The sequence below is a fragment of the Anabrus simplex genome, chromosome 2 (assembly GCF_040414725.1).
Source record: "Anabrus simplex isolate iqAnaSimp1 chromosome 2, ASM4041472v1, whole genome shotgun sequence".
Classification (NCBI taxonomy): Eukaryota; Metazoa; Arthropoda; class Insecta; order Orthoptera; family Tettigoniidae; genus Anabrus; species Anabrus simplex.
The window spans coordinates 772,317,162-772,341,215 of record NC_090266.1 but is presented as its reverse complement, the minus strand read 5'-3'; the positions used below and the strand labels follow the sequence as shown (position 1 = coordinate 772,341,215).

General features: G+C 39.5%; 1 protein-coding gene across 3 annotated transcripts in view; it reads left to right on the top strand.

Moving 5' to 3' along the window:
• The window catches only part of LOC136864446 (glycylpeptide N-tetradecanoyltransferase 2), a 298,318-nt gene that overhangs the window by 128,789 nt on the left and 145,475 nt on the right, over positions 1-24,054 (top strand). For all 3 annotated transcript variants that reach the window (XR_010859313.2, XM_067141451.2, XM_067141450.2), the window contains one exon: positions 11,295-11,411. Coding sequence is in view for 2 of the 3 variants with exons in the window: in XM_067141451.2 (XP_066997552.1) it covers positions 11,295-11,411 (117 nt within the window). In the remaining variant the exon portion in view is untranslated. The remainder of the gene's footprint in view (positions 1-11,294; positions 11,412-24,054) is intronic.

Below are 24,054 nucleotides of genomic sequence, written 5' to 3'. Positions count from 1 at the left end.
AGAACACCCGGGCTTTGTTCGGTAGTTCCTCACTTTCAAATCTCTCGCTCTGTCTCTTGCATGCTGTTTGCCGACTCTCTTCTCCTCGTGTACCCAAGCCATCGACGGGGTTTACACCAATAAAATTACGGCATCCTGCCTTGGTTCATATGAGGCAAAAGCGCTGCACCCTGCTTGCTACAGGTTCGACACGTATATCTACACAGTCACCCAGCGTTCCTAAGCTGGTTCCTTAGCGCTAAATTCAAAATGTTCCACAGTGTTAAACCAATGTAATTGGACCATGATATGATACATTTAAATATATATATATATACACTTCTAAGTAAATTAATTATTTTTTTTTAAAGCAAGAGCTGTGCAGTGAATAGAACAGGGATATGTCACTTTTAAAAACATTGTTACACAGTCACCAGAAATCAGTTTGGTCAAATATCTGAAAGTAATTTGTACTTATTTTATAGCATTTTTCTGTAAATTTAAGGACCTTTTATTAATCATTTTCAGCAGTATTTTTGGATCATCAACATCTGCCACCTTGTTATCACTGTATCACTTCCGTTTTCCCAATGTATTTCTTTTAACAGCCTCATACTGAAGACGGGGTCTAGTGTTCACTTTCTATTTCTAAAGCCATATTGCCCTTTTAATTGACCTTTCTTGTCATTCTCTTTTCTAGTACCCTTTCAAATATTTTTGCTACCTGAGATACAAGTGTGATTCCTTACTATCACCTATCTTCTTTTCCTCCTCCTTAAATATAGGTATTATTACTTCTCTACTCCAGTCTTTTAGTACCAGTTTTTCTTCCCAAATACATCTAGAAAGGCTATACAGCTTTTGTAGACCAACAGGTCCTGCTGTGGTCATCATTTACACACACAATCCTGCTGCTTTTCTCACTTTTGTTTGTTTGACAGTAGTTTCCACCTCTTCCATTGTGATTTCACTCTTGAATTCTGTCTCATACACTATCTCTATCATCTCGTCTCATGTTATCTCTCTCCTTCCCCCCCTCCCCTTCACATGCTTTGTGTAGACTTTCTTTTTTCTTCGTTCTTACAAGTCCATCAAGCATCCTTTATCGCTGTACACATAGTCTTCCAACTCTCGTGTAAATCCTTCCCAGCCTTTCTTTACTCACTGCTTTCTTGCACCTTCTTTTCACTTCCTGATACTTTATTGTACTACTTCTGTTTTATCCATATTCCATAATTGCCATGCTTTCTTATTTCTTCCTTGACCCTCTCATTCCATCACTCTGCCACAAGCATTCTCCGCATATCTTACTGGTGCCTTCTTGAACATACATGTCCCATTCCACTTCTGCACTCTGCTTCAGTTCTGGTGGTGGTCTTTTTTTTTACTCTGTGATCTTCATCAAAGGCTTCTTCTGGCAAAGTTATTACATCTAACAGCTGCCCACAATTTGCTCTTTCCACCAAGAAGAAATTAATTACTGTTTTTCTCCTTCCCTTTCCTCATCCATATCTTTTAATCATTCTTCTGTTCTTCCTAAACTACGTTTTGCCCTCACTTAACCCATTTCAGACCCAAAAATCCACCAACTTTTCTCCCTGTTCATTCCTCTTTCCATATCTAGAAGGTCCAATTACTACTTCCATTCCTTTTCTGTGGCATTCCACCATTGCATTAAAGTCTCCCATGACGGTCACTTCCCAATCCATTGTTTCTCTCTCCAGTGTCTCCAGAAATTTGTCTGTATTGTTATCTTTGCATACAGTGTGGGGTGCATACACTTGGATGAAATCCTTTCACTCCATTCTCTGTCCTTGAGTATATCTCTACTCATCATCCATTTCTCAATGCTTCCCCAGCATAAGGATTGCGCATTGCTTCTGGGAAAACCCCAGCCTTTTCCAGGGCTGACTTAAAAGTGCCATTTTCATTTTAGGCTGTTATTATGATGGGGTCATAACTTCCAAAGGCATTTTAGAGCTACTGCCAGCAGGTGATCAGGCTGCTCCCAACATCAAGTCCAAACGCCTTTTGAAGCTACTCCTAGCCTGGGGCTAAATCACCCCACCTTAGTAAGCTCACCCCCACCCTTCCCAGAAGTCGTTGGTCATGTTAGAAGATTGCATTATTTACTGCCGCCCAACACTCGGTATTGAGATGCTGGCTGTACTCATTACCATAGCTGGGTAACCAGCCAGAAACTGGCAGATAGTTAAAAGCAATCAAAGGTATTTATGTTGACAATTGGGCTGCTGTGAGAATTGGTAGTAGAATTAGTTTTTGGTTCAAAGTCCTTACAGGGGGGTAGACAAAGCTGTAATCTTTCACCTTTTTTGTTTGTAGTTTACATGGATCATCTACTGAAAGGTATGAAGTGGCAGGGAGGGGTTCAGTTTGGAAATGTAGTAAGCAGTTTGTCTTATGCAGATGACTTGGTCTTAATGGCAGACTGTGCTAATATAATGGCGTATACCGAGCTTGATAGCTGCAGTCGCTTAAGTGCGGCCAGTATCCAGTATTTGGGAGATAGTAGGTTCGAACCCCACTGTCGGCAGCCCTGAAAATGGTTTTCCGTGGTTTCCCATTTTCACACCAGGCAAATGCTGGGGCTGTACCTTAAGGCCACGGCCGCTTCCTTCCCACTCCTAGCCCTTCCCTGTCCCATTGTCGCCATAAGACCTATCTGTGTCGGTGCGACGTAAAACAACTAGCAAAAAAAATAATGGCGTATAGCTTCCGGAGAGGCCTGGTGCAGGTCTTCTGAATTGCCGCCTGTAGGTGACCTGTGCGTTAGTGAGAATAGGTCTCTTGCTGGATGAATTCTGATGTTGAAAATGTCACTCACACCCAGCCCCCGAACCATCGGAATTAGCCAATTAAGGTTAAAATTCCAGACTCTGTCGGAAATCGAGCCCTGGAGCCCATGGACCAAATCAAAGGCCAGTGTACTAAACATTTAGCCATAGCGCCAGACAGACTGTGCTGAAAGTCTGCAGTCTAATATCGTGGAACATGGAAATACGTGCAGTGAGTTTGATATGAAAAAATTTAGCCTTTCCTAGACTGAAGTGATGTTAGTAGGGGCATACCTAAAAGAATTGAATGTCAGGTTGGGAATACAAAGCTGGAAGAGGTAGATCATTTCAAGTATTTGGGATGTGTATTCTCCCCAAATGGTAGTATAAGTGAGATTGAATCAAGGTGCAGCAGAGCTAATGCAGTAAGCTCACAGTTGCAATCAACAGTATTCTGAAAGAAGGAAGTTAGCTCCCAGACAAAACAAATTTTCACCAGTCTGTTTTGAGACCAACTGTACTTTATGGGAGTGGAAGCTGGGTGGACTCAGGATATCTTATTCATAAGTAAAAAGGAACAGATATGAACATAGCGAGAATGATTCCTGGTATAAGCAGGTGGGTACTTGGAATGAGGGGATAAAGGCTAAGTTAGGAATGAACTTAATTGATGAAGCTGTACGCAGTAACTGCCTTCGGTGTGGGGTCATGTGAGGTGACTGGAAGAAGACAGGTTATATAGGAGAATAATGGGCTCTTGTCATGGAGGGTAAGAGAAGTAGAGGGAGATAAAAATGTTGTTTAGACTCAGTATCTAACGATTTAAAGATAAGAGGTATAGAAATAAACAATGCCATGTAGCTAGTTACAAGTTGGAGATTGTTTCGGCTTGTAGTATATTCACAGAAGCTTGTAGACTTGCGGAATGAACACTGAAAGGCATAACAGGAGGGAGAGAGAGAGAGATATATATATATATATATATATGCTTGTTGTTTGAAGGGGCCTAACATCTAGGTCATTGGCCCCGAGAGAGAGAGAGAGAGAGAGAGAGAGTGGGGGGGATTGGATTGATTGCCTTTAGGATATGAATGAACAGTAGGTAATACACTAATTCTGCTAAGAATGTTTGTTTTACAATACAGTTATGTATTCTAATAATATATTTATTATTTGTCTAAGATAATTATTATGAAATAAATTGATAATTTTTATTAGCTAACTTTTTAAAATTGAGGTCATCTTTAAGAGAATGTTAGTTACATTTTAGAAATAATTTTTTGATAATTTTAAGGTCGGCAATATCCGGCCCTATTTATAAGTAAATGATATTGCTGGAATGTCAGAGGGCAAAATAGGAAGAGTTTAGTGTAGGTCACAGATTAGAGGTGGTAAGGAAGACTTTAGTACACTAGTGTCCAAAAGTTAAGTGTAAGTTACGAGTAAGCAGGGCAACAGGAAATAGACCGCAGATCGCACGACATATGCACCTACCAACCTTACGTGTTTGCTCTGTATAGGAAAGGAGTGTTCCCTGCTGTGACTAGCGGCGTAACTGCAAGGTAAACGCAGCCAGTGCTTGCGCCCCATATTCCCTCAGTCGTGTTTGCCCTGTTACAGTGTGCGGAGTGTAGCCTCGTGGTGAACATGATAACACAATGGCACGACGATGCCATTTGGACCTCGTTTTGCAGGGTAGAGTACTCGGCCACCAGGAAGCAGGCCAGACACAGACCGAAGTCACTGTATACTTGAATGTGTCACAAAGTGTCATTTCCAGGCTTTGGAGACTATTTCGAGACACAGGAGATGTTAGTCTTAGGCCAGTACCAGGTCGACCAAGGGTAACCACCCCACGTCAGGACCGATATCTGGCCTTAACCGCCCGACTAAATTGGAGTGCGCCTGCAAGGCAATTGTCAGCGGAGCTTGCAGCTGTCTCTGGGGTTGCCGTTTCCCAGCAAACTGTGTACTGGAGGCTCAGAACAGCAGTGCTGTTTTCCCGGCGTCCAGCGGTGTATGCCCCGCTCACTCCAGCACAGAGACGGGCCCGTTTACTGTGGAGCCGTCAACATCGAAACTGGACCATGAATGAATGGAAGCATGTGCTCTTCACAGATGAATCCACCTTCAGTTTGCGGAACAATTCCCGTCACACATTAATCTGGAGAGAACCGGGTAGCCAATACAACCACAGGAACATCGTGGAACGGGACCAGTATGGTGGTGGCGGCGTCATGTTGAATGGCCGTACGGACCTGCACATCTTCATGGGTGGTCCAAGGAACACTGTTAACGCTCAGAGATACAGGGATGAGGTACTGAGACCACATGTTCGACTCTTCAGAGGTGCGGTTGGTCCAGGCTTCCTCTTAATGGACGATAATGCCCGACCGCACCGCGCTGCTCTGGTGGATGAATTTCTGGCTGGCGAAGACATTCATCGCATGGACTGGCCAGCGAGGTCTGCGAATCTGAATCCTACAGAACATGCCCGGGATGAATTGGGGAGGCGAATTGCATCCCGTCAGCCTCCACCAAGGACCCTCCTAGACCTTCACATTGCCCTTTCGGAGGAATGGGATCGACTGCCACAAGAGCTCTTGGACCATCTGATAGAGAGCATGCCACGTCGTTGCAAAGCAGGTGTGGCTGTTAGGGGTGTGACATACGCACTCGGCCCACAGATGTTTGACAAAATTGTGAAGTTGTCAGGTCACCTTAATGTTAGTACAGATAAGTAATATATCATTGTTTCTCCATAAACAATATCCCATGGGCGCCAGCCTTCAAGCTTATGACTTGAAAACGATAGTTGGTAATTATTAATAATAATACGTAATGAGACTCAAACTCCCAGGGGTGGGGTGACGGAACACTTAACTATTAAGTACACTAACTTGGAAATTAAGGATCATTAATAATAATTTCAGAAAATATGAATTAAAACAGCTATTTATTAGGATGAAAAACGTGACGTAATGGCGTATTAACGAAATCTGAACTTACGAAGAAAAAAAAAAGGAAAAAAATTTGAATTAAATAAACTGTAAGAAAATCAACTGTTGCGCGAAGACTTGCAGTAATTTATGCCATTAGCTCACCATTTGTAGACTGTTATGTAGAAGCTGATGATTGATGGATCTCTTGTACAGGCAGCGTCATCTCTTGTGGATTCCAGTCCTACTTCTGCTTTTGTGCATGGTATACTAGCTGTACTATGACTTTCCTGCCTTTAACACTTCCTACTGTACTCCTTACGTAAAGTCGTAATGAGTCCTAATTTTAAAAGCAAAACCACCGTGGGTTATGTTCATGGAGAGAATACACTTGTATTCTTCTGTATTACGGAACAGTAGCATAACTAAATTCATAACCAAAGCTCTCCTGTCCTATACTAGTCAAAACTGGTCTCCCGTTGACTTTACCTCTCGTCATTGAGATAACAGGTCCCAATGAGAGTAACTTTTGAGTAGTACACTACTCAGATGCGAAGTGAACTAAGTTAAAATCTTCTCCGATGTGCAGACATAGAATCGTCGTAAGAGTGCCTTCCAAGAGTACGAGTACGAGTGTGAATCTGAATGCGAATGTCAATATGAGTCTGAATGTCCTCTCCAGCTCTTGTCGTTTGAGTATATAGCCTTCAAAATCTCCCTCCATCAATCATATCATATGGTCCAGTAAGATTCGAGGTCTCGTCCTTCTCCTATGTATTGCTGTGAATCCATCATCTTGCTTCATTACGTCCATTCACATAGGCTGAACTTTCCCGTGGAAATAAAGCGTCAGGTAGCGAACTTCGAAAAGTAGGTGTTAAACATGGCTTCAACTGTCTCCTCAAAAGGTGGAGAGGGTAAGGTCTCTCGTAACCTTGATGACGTACATTTCCTAGTAATGGGCTGAAATTAGCCTGCTGACTCTGGTCACCTCACTACGGCTATCGGAAAATTTACTGCAAACTATTAATATGAATGATGTTGAAATACTTTACACAATAAGTTGTTCGTTCAGAGTGCGTTATAGCCGCGATACAAAGAAATGAAATATGATGTGAAATGGATGATTAAAACCCTATATATATGCATATTAATTTAAAAATGACCTACCAGTGATTAAATATATACATCTTATCAATTAATTATATAGTTCAATAATTTAATACCTGCAGTGTTGTCCCAAACATCACAGGGGTAACCATACACTGTATTAACAGCATATTTTGTTGTGGAAGACATTGCCAAGTTTTGTTAGTTGTTGTCAAAGATGTAGCTTAGCCAAATACTTTAATACACCAATACCGGACAGCTTGCTGTTTTCAGCGAGAATGTCAGTAGTGCTGCTACCTACATGGCTTGATGTGACCGACTCTTCAATAACATATTGCCATCTGTATGATTCTTGAAGCACTGGCGTGTTGTTTATGATGTATAAGTGTTTGTCACTAAATAATCTTACATTGCAGTTATATTCTAAGAAAAGTATTATGCGCTGAACAAATTACCCAGGAACATAATGGCATCGGAACTGATAAGGACCCGCAAGTATTTTTAAAATGTAATGACTTTGCGGGGTTACATTCTTACATTCCATGCCCCTTATATTAAGAAATCAATCAAATACTCTACTGAAACGTTAGTGGGACATAAAACTAATAACATTAACAAATATGAAACTCGAGTACACTCAAACTTCAGGGTTCACATTGTTAAATAGTACCAAAAATTTCACAATTGAAAACTTGTGGGCGTGTAGCGTAATGGTTATCCTGGTAGTCTTGAAATTGAAAATTGAAGGTTATGAGTTTTGAATCCGATCAGCATTTCTTTTGCTGTAAGATGATGATAATAATAATAATAATAATAATAATAATAATAATAATAATAATAATAATAATTCCTTACGTCCCACTAACTACATTTACAGCTTTCAGAGACGCCGAGGTGCAGGAATTTAGTCCCACAGGTGTTCTTTGACATACCAGTAAATCTACCTACACGCGGTTGACGTATTTGAGCACCTCCAAATACCATCGGACTGAGCCAGGATCGAACCTGCCACATTCGGATCAGAAGGCCGGCGCCTCAGCCATCTGACGCACTCAGCCCAGCGTAAGAAAATTATTTCAGTGTATTATTGGCATAGGCTAGAGCACCAATCCAACCAATTTAATACGTATGTATTCATGCATAAATTTCTGAAAGAGACTTCAGGAAATTCTGAACACTTCTTCCTTGTCAGGAACATAGTTCATTCATCTAACCCCAATGAAAATGAAAACCTACAACCTGTTTTCCAGTCATTGACCGAGTCAGGAATGGAATGAATGAAGCCCCCATCTTGCGGCGAGGATAGGAATTGTGCCGGTTGCCGAGGCCTGTCGCACTCCTCTGGGGTTAATGATTAATAACTGACAGATGAAATGGAGAGTGTTGCTGGAATGAAAGATGACAGGATAAACCGGAGTAACTGGACAAAATTCTGTCCCGCCTCCGCTTTGTCCAGTACAAATCTCACATGGAGCGACCGGGATTTGAACCACGGAACCCAGCGATGAGAGGCCGGCGGGCTGCCGCCTGAGCCACGGAGGCTACACGCGTAACTCCAATAGCATATATATATGTATTTCTGTCTTTGCGGGTAAAACAGAAAATTCAAAAAGCAGCAAAAGCGAGATAGCAGCATGAGGTGAGTTCCCCTGTAGAGTTCGGGAAGATCAGCCGTACCGAAGGAGGAGAAGTCAAAATAATAAGGAACAGGAATTTTGGTCTAATTACAGCTTCTCTTTCCGGAAATCTTAATAAGTCATCGATGTTATGTTATCTGCCCCCTCTGGCGCTTTGGCTGAATAGTTAACGTTTCGTGGCCCATCTCGTTCTTTTGATGATACCTTCATTCTTCGGAGTGTTGGACCTCTTCCATTTCCATTTTGATTAGTGTTAATAGAGGATGATTGGCCAGTTGTACTTCGTTTTAAAACAATAATCACCACCATGGAATGGTCAGCGTACAGCCTTTGGTTCAGAGGGGCCTGGTAAGATTCCCGACTGAGTCAGAGATTTTAATCGTGTCTCTTAATTTCTGTACATCTGGTGCTACGGGTTTGTATTCATATTCATACGCATCTTCAAATATGTAGGCCTACAACACGTCACACGAGAAGCAACCACAGAAACACGCAGTAGTGAATATCTATCCCTCTACATATGATTGGTGTTAGGAAAGGCATCCGGCCGCAAAACTAGGCTAGTGCTGTGCGAGGTGGACTAATTGGGAAAAGGCTAGAAAGAAGAGAGAGTAGTTGTTAAATATTCCTCCCATAGACTGAGTGTCTCCTCAAACAAATTCTGGTTTTTATTTTTAAGACATAGCGAAAGACATGACTAACATAATGCTCGTTTGGTGGTTTATGATTGAGCCATTTCATATTTTAAAATTTCATTGTTAATTATTATGACTGTTCAATTATTTTAACAAAAATATTTCCAATGAGTGTAGATGCATTCCTCTCAACTGTAGCATACACAAGTAAGCAGTTCACACCAACACGCTAGATGTCACCACCGTTGCTGTCCGCACTCCACTCAATGCTGTTGAGATAGAGCTGTCCGGTATTGGTGTATTAAAGTATTTGGCTTAGCTATCAGAACCTTTCTGACACTGTTTTTTTTGACAAGTTGTGTCATATGGTGTGTGAGTCAGGTTCCATTTGTTCAGCAATCCGTCTGACATTCCTATCAGGTGGTATGGCCTTGTTTAGTGATTATGCTTAACTTTTGGACACTAGTGTATACGTTGCATATTATAGATGATGTGTGAACATCCACATACAAAGAAATGAAGAGACTGTTAGGGTCGCGTAGCTGTGAGCTTGCTATTAGGAGATGGTAGGTTTGAATCCCACCATTGTCAGCCCTGAAGATAGTTTTTTACGGATTCCCATTTTCACACCAGGCAAATGCTGGGACTGTACCTTAAGGCCATCTTCCCTATCCTTGCGTTGCCAGAAACTTTTGATGTGTTAGTGCAAAGTTAAACCACCAGGAAGAAAATATGTAGATATAGCAGAGATCAGAGCTTTTAGCTGCCAACCAATCTTTGGATTGAGAATTAGGAAGATGAAACCAAGCCTCATCCAATACCAAATGGAGATCTGAGTCAATTTTTGTATTTTCCATAGAATTCACTCTTCAGATAACACGGTTTTGATCAAAATCTAAAATGAACCAAGTGGCTCCAGCAAACCTAGAAGTATCTTGGATAAACTAAAGAAAGTTTATAAGTTTTTTTTTAACTTCATATTGTGCCTGCATAGTGTGTTTTATAATTCTAGCAGAAGTATATTCTTCAAATATGTTATCAAACATATTTCTGCTAGTGAGATTTTATGCTTCTCTATTTATTATGTTCTTTTCTGACTCACTTTGAAGAGTAACTAGTTTCTATGACTGTTATTTAGAATGATGATAAAATTTCATATTCTTCTAGGATCTTTTTGAGGTGGCCAATGTAAATGGATATGGGTGATTTACTTTAGATTGTATAAAATAGATTGCTGTTGTATAATTACTGTGATAGTGTATCTTTATTTCCACAATATACATTACGGGTGACAGCATAATAGGAACTAGTTCGTCATACACAACATTCCCAAATCGCCACACTATCTTTAGTCTCACGGATAATCATAATGATCATAATTTACATTTCATTTTCTTAACTAAACACCATATTTCGTGTGATAGCAAGACATCCTGAAGTGCTCGAATGTCGGTATGACTTTTAATAGGCCTGTACATTAAAGTGTCATCGGCGTACTGGATGATGAAGTTACTACCTGGAAGGTCAAGCATGAATATGTACTCCATAGTGAAGATTAAAGGTCCATTAACACTGCCCTGAATTTCACCCAAAGTCACCACTACCTTTGGTGATAGTGCCCCTACCATACACAAGAAACTTGTCCTTCCCGAAATAACTTCAGCCATTCCAATACCGGACTTCAAATGACATAACTTCTTAGTTTTAACAAAAGTTAATCATGAGGGACTTGATTCAAAAGCTTTGCTTCAGTCTAGGGAGACTCAGTCAACTTGTATGACATTGGAGTGATCTAGAGTGTTGCCACTTATCGATGAAATTTGTGGGAATAGTGGTGAAGGAGCATCCTGGGAGGAAACTGTATTGATTTACATTCAGCAAGTTTCCCTTTCTGAGGAACTGTAGTACCCTCTTTGCTACAAGGTGCTTCTATGCTCTTTAAAACTAACAAGGCTATTGAAACATTTTTTGGACACTATGTGACTTACTGTGTAGAAGTAATAAGAATTGAACCCAACTTCATTTTTGTCGTTCTTGATTCACTTCAAAGTAATTGTTACAAAACTGATGGTGTGTTTCAGCAATCCACAAAGAGTATTAAAATTCCCCATAAAAGCATTGTTTCTGTAAAAAAAGATATTTTTCCTGTTATGTAATTGGCACTTAGCATTTATATATTTGTAATTATGTTCTTGACAGGGCTCTACAGCCTCCTGGTTGGAGACGAGATTGGCATTGTGGTGTCCGCGTAATCAAGAGTGGCCGGCTTGTAGGGTTCATCAGTGCTATACCAGCTACGCTTAGGGTTTACAACCTGTAAGTGTTTCATTCATATGCTTGATGCTATGATTTTGCTGCATTGGTATTTAATTTTTTTTAACTTGTACCAGGTGCTAGGTACTGGGTTTGGATTTATTATTTATAATTCTGTAGCAATATATTTATCAACTTGTCATATTTCATAGAACAGTATGATAATGAAAAATTATCAGAACTTCTCACTACGCTTGAATAAATATGGATTTTGCAGACTGAAATGATTTGATGAAGACCAAGTGTAACACATGGTCTTGAATGTGATATTACATGGATAAGACTATTTTGCATTGATATTGCTATAAGAAAAGAGATGTTTATTTTTAATGTATTTAACCAAAATGAATTAATTTAGACTCAAATGTATTTAGGGAAGGTAGTAGAAAATTTACAGAATGAAATATCCTAATTTGAAATTTGCGTATTAACAGCTTTGGTTTTATTATTTTAATTTTGTGTTATGATTGTCATTGAAATTAATGAAGCTGTGAAGGACATTTAGGGTTACATTTTAAAACATCCTTAAATTATGGTCTTGGTGACTTAGATATTGGCAGGTTTCAGGGAAAAGCTTGGAGAAGATAGTTGCCAATATAAATGGTTCGTTATTGGACATTATAAATTTTCCAGCTAACTCATTCCTGGTTGCAAGCATTTCACCCTCATGTGCTAGGTTGGGCTCATCAGTTGGTATCTAGCACACCTACAAAGATGCTGGCTGGTGCATACCGTGGAGGCCATTGCGTAGGCTACTTGGAGCCACCGGCAGTGCCAATGCACTATGAGTAGGGACCTGAAAAAATCGCATTTGCGATAAATGCGAATTTTTGAATCTTGTACTGAATCCAATCCTACGGTAATTCTAATGTTGAATAAAATAATTTTTACGCATAAATAGAAGTGCGACAAAATGCAAATTGTAACCCAAAATGCAAAATTAGTATGAATATGCGATTTTGGTGCAAATTCTGCAAAAATTTGCTATTTTACTAGCGAAAACATATTTTGGCAAAATCGTCAGGAATACTCAAAATGTGATTCATAAATCTTTCGACCATTCCGATCGATGGAGAAAAGTAGCCGATCGATTGCTGCTTGCTGACTTTAATCGATATTTACAATGGGAATAGCAAGGGGAATAAGATCTGTATCGATTATTATTGAAATGTAAATAGAGTGTCACAGAAATAACGAGATAGATGCAGCGTTGTATTCCTGTTGTTCAAAATTGAAACTAGTGAAGAGTAGAAAGTCGAACGATTGTTTAGGTTATGGGGCGCACGACAAAAACTGCGCACGAAAGGGCTCAGCAAAATTCAAAGGATGGTTTATATGCCACAGATTCAGCGACAGTATTTTGCACGTATTGTAATTGCCGAGTTGGGTGGGAAAGAAAGGATAGCATTGTGAAACATGTTAAATCTGAAAAACACATAGGTAAGCGACGCGATAAAGAAAGTTCAATCCCTGCTGCTAGTACGTTTCAAAGAATGCAATCTTCTGTGCTTACACAGTTAGATAGTTGTAAAAGACGAAAAATTTCCAGAGATAACTTCTCGAAATGCACAGTTGAAGTATTTGCCAAAGCAAATATACCTCTGGAAAAGCTGGAAAGCAAAGACCTAAAGAGCCTGGATTACTGAGTTTTGAAATGAAGAGCTGCCATGTGTGAGAACTCTACATGAAGTATATTTATCGGGTAAGTTTTGATTTCATTGATCTGGTACGGTTTAGGTATTACGTCATCAAAACCACGCGCAAAATTGAAAGATACCGAATTTGAGTGCGATTTTTCATATCGAACTATCTTACCCGTACCCAACTGATCCAGTAATTTTAAATTATTTTGTTATAATTTGAGGTCTTTCTTCCTTTCTAGAAGTTGCGTCTGACCCCCAGAAAAGCAACAGAGGCTCTAGTGGGGAAGAACATCAACATACTCTGTGATGAAACTACATATAGAATGGGCCGTTGTGTGTTTATCATCCTATTCCAAGTCCCAGCCGGATCGAAAAGAGAGCTGCACGTTGTTTCTGTGAACTATCTTGATCAGGAAATACTACAAACTGCTCTCGTGCTGTTTAAAAGCTCTGCGCAGTTATAGTGTATCATATGATGCAGTTAAGGTGTTTGTTAGTGACAGTGCCCCGTACATGACCCGGTGTTATGAAACATTAAGTGTGGTCATAGGGGATCATTTAATGCATGTACAGTGCTGGTCACATAAGATCAGCCTGGTTGGAAATAGTTGGGTCACAGTGATGACAGATTTAAATTATTTGGTTGCGATGGTAAAGTCTGCATTTTTGAACACAAGAAAGCGAAAATATAATTATTTACAATTCTTAACATTGAAGTATGGTGCTTCAAAGGAAGCAAAGCTTTTTCCTGCACCTGTCATAACCCGATGGAATATCTGGTTTCAGGCTGTCTTCTATCTGAGGGCTTACTTTACTGATGTTGTTAAATTTTTCAAGATGTCTGACATGAAAGACATCAACAACTGTGGTATTAAGTACCTGGCTGATCTGAGTGACCGTGAAGTGAATAGGCTTCACACCCACATGGTTTTTTGTCACAGATCATGTAGCTGGATTGGTTGACCTCCTTACTGAACTTGAAGGGTCTCTGTATCCTACCTCTCATCTCCTTTACCCCAAACTGCATAACCTTGACAACAGTTTTACCTTAATTTGTGAGGGGAATTTTTCTACGGCAACTAATGATGTTTTGATTAAGGTCACTCCTCTACAGCAGGCTGCATGTAGAGACACATTTGTCAAAGTGGCTCATTTTTCACAGTGAAAGCTGAAGACCCCAGCCATAAGCATTTTGTGTCAATTTCTCAAGTTTTTATCCAAAAAATATAATTTTGAATAACACTGATAAATTAGATGAGCTTGAGAAATTGTTTAGAGTAACAGATCTCTCACGAAACGATATCTGGTCTGGTTACTGTTCTCTGAAACATGCAATTCAAACCCAGATGAAAGAAAGTGAAAAATGTGATGTCATACTTGCATTAACTGCAGTTCAGACAGAGTTCAGCATATTTGCTAAATACTGTCTTGAGTTGTTGTGGATCCCAATGAACAATGTAGATAGCGAGCGCGTGTTGTCTCATTACAACACAGTGGTTACAGACAGACGGTGCAATTTGAAAAAAACGCTATGCCGAAGTACTGACAATGCTTTCGTTTGAACAATGAATTTGTATTGTGTGTGAACCAAGGACAATACTTGCACTTCATAAACTTGCAATCGTTAAAATGAATAATACCATGCGATTATTTTAACTTTGTAAATAGATACTAATTTTGGAAAAATAGGTGCTAATTTTGAAACAAATAGATGCTAATTTTTCAGGTCCCTAACTATGAGAGACTTTGTCTCTCTACCAAAAATTGATGCCTGCTTGGCTATCAGAAGATATGATGTTGATTCCCAAAGGGAATCTGAAATATTTGTCCCGAATGAGTAAATTTATAATACCAATATAAATGGTCCGTTATTGGACATTATAAATTTTCCAGCTAACCCATTTCTGGTTGCCAGCGTTTCGCCCTCATGTGCTAGGTTGGGCTCATCAGTTGGTACCTAGCACACCTACCAAGACACTGGCTAGTGCATACCGTGGAGGCCACTGCGTAGGCTACTTGGAGCCACCGGCAGTGCCAATGCACTATGAGAGACTTTGTCTCATAACCAAAAATTGATGCCTGGTTGGTGTGTTTGGCTTGCACTAGCCAGCGTCTTGGTAGGTGTGCTAGGTACCAACTGATGAGCCCAACCTAGCACATGAGGGTGAAACTCTGGCAACCAGGAATGAGTTAGCTGGAAAATTTATTATGTCCAATAACGGACCATTTATATTGGTATTATAAATTTACTCATTCAGGACAAATATTTCAGATTCCCTTTGGGAATCAACATCTATATCATAAGATAGTTGCCTCTGTGTACTTCCTCTTAAAACAATAAACACTACTACCAAGAAAAAAACCTTACTGATACTAATGTAGCATTACAAATTATTAAAAGAAAGGGTACCCGCTATATCAGGAAGCAACCCTCTCCATCTTCCAGGACAGAATTAATCATTGTAGGGGTGGTGATCCCTTAGCATTTTGAAATAATGTAGTATTTTGATTTGTATATTTAGCATTTTGTAGCGTTTATACATTTTTAATCAGTGGAGAGATGGTGTGAAATGACATTAGTAGATGAATAACCATGAATGGAGTTTTTACAAGTAGAAAATGTCATAATATGAAGATAATGTTGGAATTCAAGTGGTAACATTGGGGCAAATATTCAGTTATAGGAAGGTGATTTAGAGATTGGAATAATTTACCAAGGGAGATGTTGGGTAAATTTCCAGATCCTTTGAAATTATTTAAGAAAAGACTAGGTAAACAGCTGGTAGGGAATCTGCTCCCTGGGCAACAGGTTTAAATGCAGGTCAGTGGTGCTTGATTGATAATGTTGTTTGATAATGTATGTATGGTGGGTATTCAGCCCGAAGGCTGGTTTGATCCTCCACAGCTCCGCCAACAGCTGCCATAAACAGCCTAGGCGTCACTGAAGAGGCATACTAGGGAAGTGAGGAATGAGGTAGTTTCCCGTTGCTTTCCTCACTGAGCCAGAAGTTGCTATTACATATCAGTCTGCCAAGCCCACTGAAATGCGTGCACCAACTGACCCTATGAGCGATATTTTCACACCATTCATAACAGGGACTGGCTGCATAAGGAATGGTATTACTAGCATCACTCATACCTCAGTCACTTTCATATTGTCAAAGCCAAGGATGAGACTGAGACAGGGCAATGAAAGTAACAAATTTATTCTAGCCCGTACCGGAAGACATAGTGCACTGTAAACACTACATCTCGCCAGCAAAGGCATTGTTTGATAATATTGTTGTGAAATTAAAATTGCATTTGCATAGAGCTAATATTAAAATAAAAATGCATAAAATGTAATGAAAGTGTTAATTAAAATTGAAACAGGCAAAAGCAAAACAGAAAGAAGACAAATTTTATATTGATGCAAAATCAAAGAGGATTGAGAAAATATACATAATGACCTTGAAGCATTTTCATGAATCAGTTACACTGCTGAAGGAAATTGTTGAACTTAACAAAAAATTTGATTTGCCATTGTTCTGTCACCTTTTATTTAAAATTAAATGGTATTTACTACAATCAGACTCATATCTCAGGCAGCAAAAAACATTTGAAGGGATACTAGAAAAGGGGAAACAAAGGCAATATATGGAGGGGATATGAAAATATTGTTTACAGATGACATAGTGATCTGGGGAGTGAACAGTACAGAAGTGCAAATCCAACTAGAGGCTTTAAATGACAATATTGAGAAATATGTTATGAAAATTGGTGTGGAGAAGAGCAAAACAGTGGTGATGACAGGAGGAGAAAGAGAAGGAAAAGTATTTGTTAGTATCAAGGGACAAAACCTTTTGAGGTTGTTGAGTACTTCAAACATTTGGGAAGTGAAATAATGCAAGATTGCAAGTTGGATAAGGAGATTAGCAGAAGGGTACAGGTGGGAAGTACATTCTACCAGAATGTAAGGAACTTGGTGTGGATCCGTGAGGTTCCTATGAAATGTAAAGAGATAATGTACAAGATGTACTATACCCCTATATTAACGTACCCATCAGACACTTGAACTTTGACAGCAAGAAATGAGAGCAAAATTCAGGCCAGTGAGATGAAGTTCCTGAGGACTGTGGTGGGGGGGGGAAGAAGAGAGAAAACTGAGTGGTAGGATGGAGAAGAATAAATCGAGATGGTTTTGACATGTTATGAGTATGGAGGAGGGAAGTATACCAAAACAAGAGTTAGAGGCTAAAATAAAAAGATGTGACATTCCTTAATTTAGGAAAGACTTACAATAATGCACCCAGAGCAAGATCGATGGACTTTGTCAAGAACAGTATAAGAAGACTGGACTGGAATACAATTACTGAAGAGGAGTATATATAAAATCCCCCTTATCAATACAAATCAAATAAAAGGAAGATGTGACATTGATTTGCATTGATAAGGAGGATTTTATAAATACTTTTTATTGTAAAAAAAGTGATAACCGTCAATACGGAATGAGATTTATAACTTGCAATGAAGAGGAGTGGTGGAAGGAGAGGCAGTGGTGGAGAACTGCCATCAACACCTCAACCTGGCAGGAGCTGGACAAGGGGAAATGAAACTGATGACTAGAAAAGAGAATGAAAAGAAAGGGGAAGGATAATTACAAGAAGAGCAATGTGCCTTTCAAAATGGAAGATCAACACTAGACCTCATCTTCAGTATGAGGCATTTAATAGTAAAACGTCAGAAATATGAAAGAGATAATATGATGACATTCCTTAATTTAGAAAAGACAATAATGCACTCAGAGCAAAGGTATGGAAAGTAATGCAACAGAAAGGATTTCAGAAACAAATGATAGAATATGTGCAAGCCATGTTTAAAAATTGTTTCAGCAGTTTCCAGACACACATGGGGAGAACGGAGTGGTTTTGGAATTAAATTGGACTGTGCAAGGAAGTGTGTTTTCACTACTGTTATTCACAATGGTTATGGACAAAATTGTAAAGAAGACAGATAAAATATGGTGACAGGCAACTTGACATATTGAATGAGATTATTGAAAATTATGGAATGAAAATCAGCATGGAAAAGAGTAAGACATTCGTGTTCACTAGAGAAAGTCAGGGGAAAGGAATTATAAAGGGGCAAAACCGTGAAATTGCAAAGAGCTTCAAGTATTTTGGAAGCAAAATGATTCAGAATGCAGGGATGGACATGGAGATCAGTAAAATTATTCAAAAGGGAAATGTGAGTGTGAGAAACCTAGTGTGGAGGAAGGAAGTACCAATGATGTGTAAAAAGGTGATGTATAAGATGTACTACTGCCCAGCACTGGCAAAAATTACAGGAGAATAAAATTTAGGCTAGTGAAATTAAATTTTTAAGATGCATGATAGGAAAGACAAGAAAGGACATACTAAGAAATGAGGATGTCAGGAAGGAAATCTGTGTGGAAAAAGCTTAGGTGGTTTGGAGATGTTCAGAGGATGGACGAGGGAAGGATGGCGAGACTCAGGAGGGAGGGAAAGAGGGAGAACCAGCCTAAGGTGGTTGAAAACAATCAAGAATAGTATTAGAATAAACCTGGATGAGGGAAATGGAGGATGATGTAATTATTAAAATACCTTTCAGTATCTACAGTCTTGGAAGGACCCCAAATACATAAGAACTGCTTGGGCAAACTCCAGGTATCTGAGGCTAACAACTAACAGCATTTGCAGGCAATCAAACTTCTCAGTTTGTTTCCAGAAGAATTTTAAAAATACATACTTACTTTTGTAGGTGTTTCCACTTTTCAGCAGTTGCCTGTTGCGATATACTTTCGTGTTGGTTAAAAGAGCGTAACATCTACTGTAGGTCATTAGACCTTGTCTGTTCTCAGTTGCCACATATTCCTATCCTGATAGTCTTCTTCATATAGGCCATCCCTTTCTATGGTTTTATCTATTGTTCCCCTTCAGGCTGCCCTTGGTCTCCTGTGGCATCTTCTCCCTGGTGGAAACCAGTTTGGCCATCGCTGTTCCTTTAGCTGTCAAGACATGACCATACCATCTCAATGCTCGAACATGAAACTTACCTTTTACCCCTTCTTCCGCATCTGCCCCTATTCTTACACATTCATTCCTCAGCCGACCCGAGTGGGTAGCACCCATGTTCTGCCGCAACACATACATTTCCACAGCCTCAATCTTACCCCTTTGTCTCTCGTTCAGTGTCCCAACACTTCGAGCCATATGTCAGAATGCTTTCAACTACAGCACACAGCACCACTTTCTTTGTTTGTCTGAATGTGTGCCCACTCCAAGATGATCCCATTTAAAAATGTAATAGCTACCCTTGCTTGACTTATCCTTTGGGATATATCCATATCACATTGGCAGTCTTGTCCATTAGTGAACCCCAAGTACTTGAAAACATCCACATTTCTCACCCGACTGAACTCAATCGTCACCTTGCTTACTTAAAACAAGGATATATATATATTTTTTTTTTTTTTTTACGAGGGACTGTGAAAAATCTTCAAAAAGACACTTGTGAAGGGTCCGCACTCCACAAGTGTGTGGGATTCTTACCCACTAAAGACCACACAACCTTTTCCCACGATGTGTATCATCACCCCGGAACCGTTCTCGCATCACTTCAGGGTGATATCGTGTTTACTTTGTCTTTCAGACTTCTTCTTTCTTCATTTCTCCTTCACGAACGTTCATATGCTTCCAAATCCTTCTTCTTCTGACGAAGGTCTTCCTCCGCATACACTGCCACACAATCCCAAGATTTGTGGTTTCGTAGCATTGCAGAAATAATATTATCTGCTGTCAGTTCTTCTAGTTCAGTTTCCACACACATTCTCTGTATCATCCAGGGGCCACACACAAAGAAGGTGTGAAATATGTCATCGATGTCACAGTATACGTATGCTGCATCACTTGCTCTGCCCACTCTATGCAGTAATTTCCGAAAATATCCATGTCCTGTTAGAAGCTGCGTGAGGTAATAGTTTACTTCACCGTGAACCCTTTCAACCCAGATATCCAAACGTGGTATCAGTCGCTTGGTCCATTTACCCCGAGGGTCGCTTTCCCATCTGAGTTGCCATCGCTTCATCAGTTCACTGAAGGCACGCTTCTTTGCACATTTCTTTCCCAGCTCTCCTAATAATAATAATAATAATAATAATAATAATAATGATAACAGCAGCAGCAGGAGGGGCCTGGTGTATATCTCTCAAGTTGATGCTTGATAGGCGACCTGCATGTCTGTGAGAGTGGGGAGCTACCTATAATGAATTCTAATGGTGAAGGCGACACACACCCAGCTCCCAAACCATCGGAATTAACCAATGACTGTTAAAATCCCCGACCTGGCCGGGAATCGAACCCAGGATCCCCTGGACCAAAGGCCACCACACTTAGAATTTATCCATAGAGCTGGACAACAAGGAGATATTCTGCTTTTTCCATATGACTGTTAATCCCCAGTGCCCGTTTGCATCCACTTTCTCAATTGATTCATGGCATCGTCCCTATCCAGAGTTAGAAGTACAGTAGAAGTCCGCTATAGCGAGTACAGCATATAACGAGAACTCCGATATAGCGACGATTTTTTCGGTCCCTTCAAAATTCCGATATTAAACTGTGTATCGTCCTTCGGTTACAGCGAGAGCCCTATCGCTGACGCATCCGTAATTACGAGCGATTAAGCGCGCGCGATTTTTTCCGTTACCGATATTTGTGCATCCCAGCGATGATATTGCATGCGATTGATTACCTTCGGCATCGTTTCCTCGCTATGTGTACTTCGAGTTCTCTCGTCGACATTCGTAGGCGATGTCGGAGTCGGTTAGTAATACCCATCGACTGCTGTTCCGTAAAGAAAATTCAAAATGAAAGAGAAACATATTTTCGTAATAAATGCGTAAATAAACAGTTTTTAACTCGTTAAAAATTAAGGCGGACTAAACGACCGCTCTTAATTTTGAGGCTAGATACTGCAATTAAGTAAGAATGGGATACACCTCGAGATATGGCAGAGTGCCTAATTTTGCTTTCGGAGGTTAGTTTATATTTTCTCGCATGTGGTAAAATTTCAGAAAGGCTAATATGAAAATGTATAGCGAGAAGGTTGTCATTTCTCTACTGGCGCTTGAAGTGTGTTTTCATCACACGTATATTACGGTTAAATTAGGATAGGTGACGCTGTTGGAATAAGAAAACTGAAACTTTTGCAAAAAAATACGATCAACCTTCTTTGGTACTCACTTTATGCGGTTGCGAGCTCTCTCGTCAACATTCAAAGGCGATGTTGGAGTTGATTAGTAATACTCAATTTATTAAAATTCGTATCCACCTTATTCAGTACCAAAAATGTTGTTAAGATGAAATTACAACATGTATATTTATTTTATCAGGACTAGTTTCGACGCTTTATATTGCGTCATCATCAGCTGATATACACTGGAGACATTGGCAACATTATCTACGTCACACACGTTATAAAAACTATGATAAAGATTTAAAAACCATATTATAATTATACTATTTCAGAGTCCATATTGTCCAAGACTTGCAATTATTAAACTTTGGATTGCTAAAATCTGATGCAATTTGGTTTAAATAATCATTAAAATTAAACAAAACTAATAATAAAATCACGATCTTAAAAACATACACTCTGTTTGACTTTTTTTTTTTTAATGTTTTTGTAGAACCATATTAAAACCATTCAATAAAGTCCTCAGGCTATTGCCATGTAGTGAACATAATGTCGCTGCATAATGTTAAACAATCTTCTTAAATGACATTGATACTGTTTGATACTTTTAAATCTTTATCATAGTTTCTATAATGTGTGTGACGTAGATAATGTTGCCAATGTTTCCAGTGTATATCAGCTGATGATGACGCAATATAAAGCGTCGAAACTAGTCCTGATAAAATATATATACATGTTGTAATTTCATCTTAACAACATTTTTGGTATTGAATAAGGTGGATACAAATTTTAATAAATTGTAATCTTGGTTCAATACGGACGAATAATGAAATTTATATACTTAACTAGTAATACTCGTCGACTGCTGTTCTCTAAAGAAAATTTGAAATGAAAGAGGATAAATTGTTTCGTAATAAATGCATAAATAACTTGGCCGATAGCAGTTGTTAACTCGTTAAAAATACTGAATTAAACGATATCTTAATTTTAATGTGGTTCGAACCCCACTGTTGGCAGCCCTGAAGATGGTTTTCCGTGGTTTCCCATTTTCATACCAGGTAAATGTTGGTGCTGTACCTTAATTAAGGCACGGCCGCTTCCTTCCCACTCCTAGCCCTTTCCTGTCCCATCATCACCATAAGACCTATCTGTGTCGATGCGAAGTAAAACAACTACCGTAGCAAAAAAAAAATTTTATATGCGAAAATTAAGTAAGAATGTGATAAACCTCAAGATATGGCAGAGTACATCACTGATTTCAGAGGATATTTCATATCTTCTCGCGTCTAGTTACGGCTATTTAAATGTAAATTTTTCGCGAGGAGGTTATCATTTTTCTACATGCGTTTGAAATATGTTTTCATGTTACATATACGGTTAGGTTAGGTGACGCCGTTTGAAGAAGAGAACTGAAGTGTTCGACACAGAACCCTCTGGACTGATTCCGTATTTCTCCGTATCCAAGACTTTTTTTCCTCAGAATCTCGTGCGAAAACTCAAGGGTTGTCTTGCATTCGCGGCCTAACAGTAAGTTAATGGATACCACTGGCAACTACCGCGTTAACCACGCTACTTCTTTTCACATGCGCACAAAACTCGTTGACAATAAACGATCGCCTCTTTACTATAGCCTATATCGCTAGCCGCGACAACCCGTTGTACATTGCCTGTGTGTAACGTCACTGGATCTCAGGAAATAGTGAAGAGAGTATGGCGTTCTATTAGCCTCTACAGAAACGTTTCTCAAATCTGCAGAATGACATCAAAACCTGCGAGCCTTCAAATTCTTAGAAAGGCCATGGCTACTCAGTGGCAGAGTTATAACGCGTCTATTGTACTTGACGCTTAGTAAAATTAAGTCTTATAGACAGCAGGAATATTTTCGTGATGGATAGTCGTATTGTAAAGATACGTGGAAAAGGTATTGCCGGCAAATTTTCAACGGGTTCTAGTCGATGTTATGATGCCAATTTTAAGTTAATGGTTATTAAACACTCGGAAATGTAGAATAATTGTGCAGCCGCAAGAAAATACGGCATAGGCCTAACTAAAGCCATTATTTGGCATTAGCGTGAAGACAAAGTGCTAAAAAAATGCGTACTGTACAAAAAATACATTCAGTGGTCCGCAACAAGGACGCTTTAAAGAAGATGAAATAGGGAGGTATATGCACGAAAAACGCAAGGGCGGAATGGCTTTCAACGTCCGCGATTAGGCCTATACATCGCTAGCCGATGAATTTGGCTGAACCTGGCAAGCGAGACATGCGTGTAGCGGTAGCCGGTTATATCTGACGCTGAATAAAAGTAACAGTTTTATAGACAGCAAGAATAATTTCCTGATGGATCGTCGTAATGTAGAGACGCGTGGAATAGGTAAAGCCGGCAAATTTTCAACGGGTTATCTTCGGTAATGGCAATATTAAGTCAATGGCCCTTAAACCCGAGGAAATAAAGAATAATTGTGCAGCCGCAAGAAAAATACGGCATGATGAAAGTCAATGTTCGGCGTCTAAAAATAGTGTAAAAATGCGAAGGCCTACTGTACAACAAAGGCATTCATATGATTTTACAAAGTACTTTTTGAGCCTGATTTAAATTTTTTGAAGGAAAAAGTGGGGTTCATCTTGGATTCGGAGAAATACGGTACTATATTTTTTTCAGAATGTCATTAAACATACAATTTCACGTAGTATCAGATTTCGAAAAATAACAAACAAGTAAGCCGTAGTGTGGATATCATCTGCGGAAACGCAAGTTTTGAACAAAATGATTGCCGTTTCGTACCGATTTTTATATGTCTGGGCGGTT